The 2,661-nt window shown below is 36.5% G+C and overlaps 1 protein-coding gene across 1 annotated transcript in view; it reads right to left on the reverse strand.

Annotated features, from left to right (window-relative positions):
• The window catches only part of LOC134466951 (brain-specific angiogenesis inhibitor 1-associated protein 2-like protein 2), a gene marked incomplete at its 3' end in the record, with an annotated part of 11,178 nt that extends 10,129 nt beyond the window's left edge, over positions 1–1,049 (reverse strand). The window contains exon 1 of the mRNA XM_063220879.1: positions 897–1,049. Within this exon, the coding sequence (XP_063076949.1) occupies positions 897–1,049 (153 nt within the window). The remainder of the gene's footprint in view (positions 1–896) is intronic.
• Between the last annotated feature and the right edge of the window lie 1,612 nt (positions 1,050–2,661).

Consider the following 2,661-nt stretch of genomic DNA (forward strand, 5'->3'; position numbering starts at 1 on the left):
CACCAAACTTTGGGGAGATGATCTACATATGGACATCTATGAATGACATAATTTTTGTGTCATTATCTGGTATTATGACGTCATTATGACATCATCTGTTTATAATACCCAAAATCTCGCCATAATGTATTTTCCATCAAATTTAGGTAATGCACTTAAATTTTAATGATTATATGCTTCAGACCACTTTAATGTTCACAAAGCTGTCTGATGCTAATGGAAATAGCAAAAAAATATGAAAAAGGAACAATAATGAGACTTAGATCAGTGATTTTCGGTCAGACATACCTGTCAGAAAACCGTTGCCATGGCAACGGCAAAAATGATAAACATAATCTTTTGGTACTAAACTGTAGGCAACTAAATGTTAGGAAAAAAGTCACCAAGTTTCGTAGTCATAGCTTAAGTCGTTAAGGAATTATACTACATCAAAGTTGGTGCGGGCACTTTTAGCCCCCCCCCCAGTCTGGATAGGGTTAATCTAGATTAAAAAAAATAATCTATGCCCACCCCTAAAGTAAATACATTTTATTTATGAAGCACCTTTAAAACAGAGCGAAACTGACCAAAGGCCAAACCAGAGGCTGGTTAGAATAAAAAAAGATAAATAAATAAAGCAAATAAAGCATATTAGTAGCACATTTTAAAAGCATTCCAATAAACAAAGAAAAACATCTGCATGCAGTGTACAGTTGAAGCACTGACATTATTGACTACTGTAAGATACATAAAGTGAGCTTAAAACAATTTAGATACGCAAAGTGTATAAAAAAGTGACATAGACAGTTATTTTGGGATAGTCGGAACTGGATTGTAGCTTCTAAATCCAGGTTCCCAATCACTGTAGAAATATGAATTGAACTGCAGTGTTTAACCTCTGCACTCAGGTCACCTACCATGCCGTCCAGCTCATTGGTCAATCTCCTCTGGCTCTCTGCAATCTGGATGATGACATCACCTGTAAGGGGAGGGACATGTTTATGACACCCAGTCTTATTGTCACACGTGTGTGTGTGTGTGAATGCACGGCACAGTGCTGTTAAGATCATTTGTTTCAAAATCAAATCCTTTCCCTTGTAAATGATGTCCGTAGTGTTATTTTTCTTCATGAAATCTGATAAGTCCTTGCACTGTTAGGAACTGTAGTAAAGTGACAAACACACATAAGCACACGTTGTTCTTGAATAGAGATCTCATGGGTTCCAACAGAATGGCTGTCAGTCATCAGGGGCCAATGGTTTTGTATTTTTGGTTGTTTGTTTCAAATTTTCCCTTACAGGCCCACAATTTAAATGGGACGACCCACCAATGTATCCTTCATATACAGTGGACTGATACCATCATAACTGTAGTATGGGGGTGGGGGTGAAGAGCTAGCCAATGCCAAAAATGCCCGTACCGGTTTGTTGGCCAGTCTAGCCCGGAGAATCGTAAGTGACCCTTATGATCAAGGTTCCTATGACGCTATTTATCGATATTTATGACTGCCGGTAAGTTATCCGCCACACATCGTGCTCTTCCTTCTTGTTAGTGCGTCTCTGAAGTCATCAAGCAATAAAGGGAATAGATTGCACTCAGTGTTTTATTCTTTCTTTTTCTTTTTATTCACACATTTGTCACTGATGAAGGCTCCTGCAATGACCCTGCAATATGTGAATGAAAATAAAAAGAAAGAAGAAAAAACTGAGTGCGATCTATTCCCTTTATTACTCGATATTTATGACTAGAAATGGGACACTGTGTAGTGTGTGTGCATTTACAATTTGAGACACCATTGTCCAATGATGTCCATTGTCCATTGTTCCAATTCTCTTTATACATGCAGCACAACCCAATGTCAAAATCTGATATGATTTTTAAAGTCGTGTATAGTTCAGTCACGTAGTTCGAGCCCAGCTTGACTGTGGCACTTGGCTAAGGTTCTGGGAGGAGTCGTTATTCAGTTATAAATCAATGGCCAAGTATATTTCCAGCTATCAGTGTATGACTACTGCCACTGTAATTTAACCCTTTAATGCATAAGCCATTGGACTCACACTAATGCATAACATGGGTCTAAATAGACCCGCATTCATTTCCAATGTATTTCTGAGCATTAATCATGTATTCTCTCACACAACTTCTAAAACCAATACATTTTATCCCATAATTCTTCTAAAAGTAATTACATAGGTGGTCCTTAATTCAAAAAAGTATTTTTTAAAATGTTCTTATATTTTTATTTTACAAATGAACATGAATTTGGAATTAAATCACTAATTTATAGACGTGGACTGAAAATGGCCCGCATTCATTTCTAATGGAAGTCTTAATCTTTCACTATAATAACTTCCACAATGAATGTATTTTAATAGCTAATGGATTAAAAGTTGTGATTTAGACTGTTTTTAATGCACAAAATGGGTATTATTTTTTGTATCTTATATAAATAAACACACAAATAATTTCCCCCATTATTGCAGACATAGCCTAAGTCTGAAGTGTTTCACGTTAGGAACTAAAATATATTTAAAAGGATTCCAGTCAGGAACAAATAAACTGACCACTGTTGACCACTGCTGACCTATTGGATTTAAGCATTCCAAGTCATGGATATTTGTGTAATAAGAGACGGTGTGATCGGAGGAGCCCATTAGCCTATATCAGGGGATAAATTAATGT

Source organism: Engraulis encrasicolus, chromosome 17, assembly GCF_034702125.1.
Source record: "Engraulis encrasicolus isolate BLACKSEA-1 chromosome 17, IST_EnEncr_1.0, whole genome shotgun sequence".
Classification (NCBI taxonomy): Eukaryota; Metazoa; Chordata; class Actinopteri; order Clupeiformes; family Engraulidae; genus Engraulis; species Engraulis encrasicolus.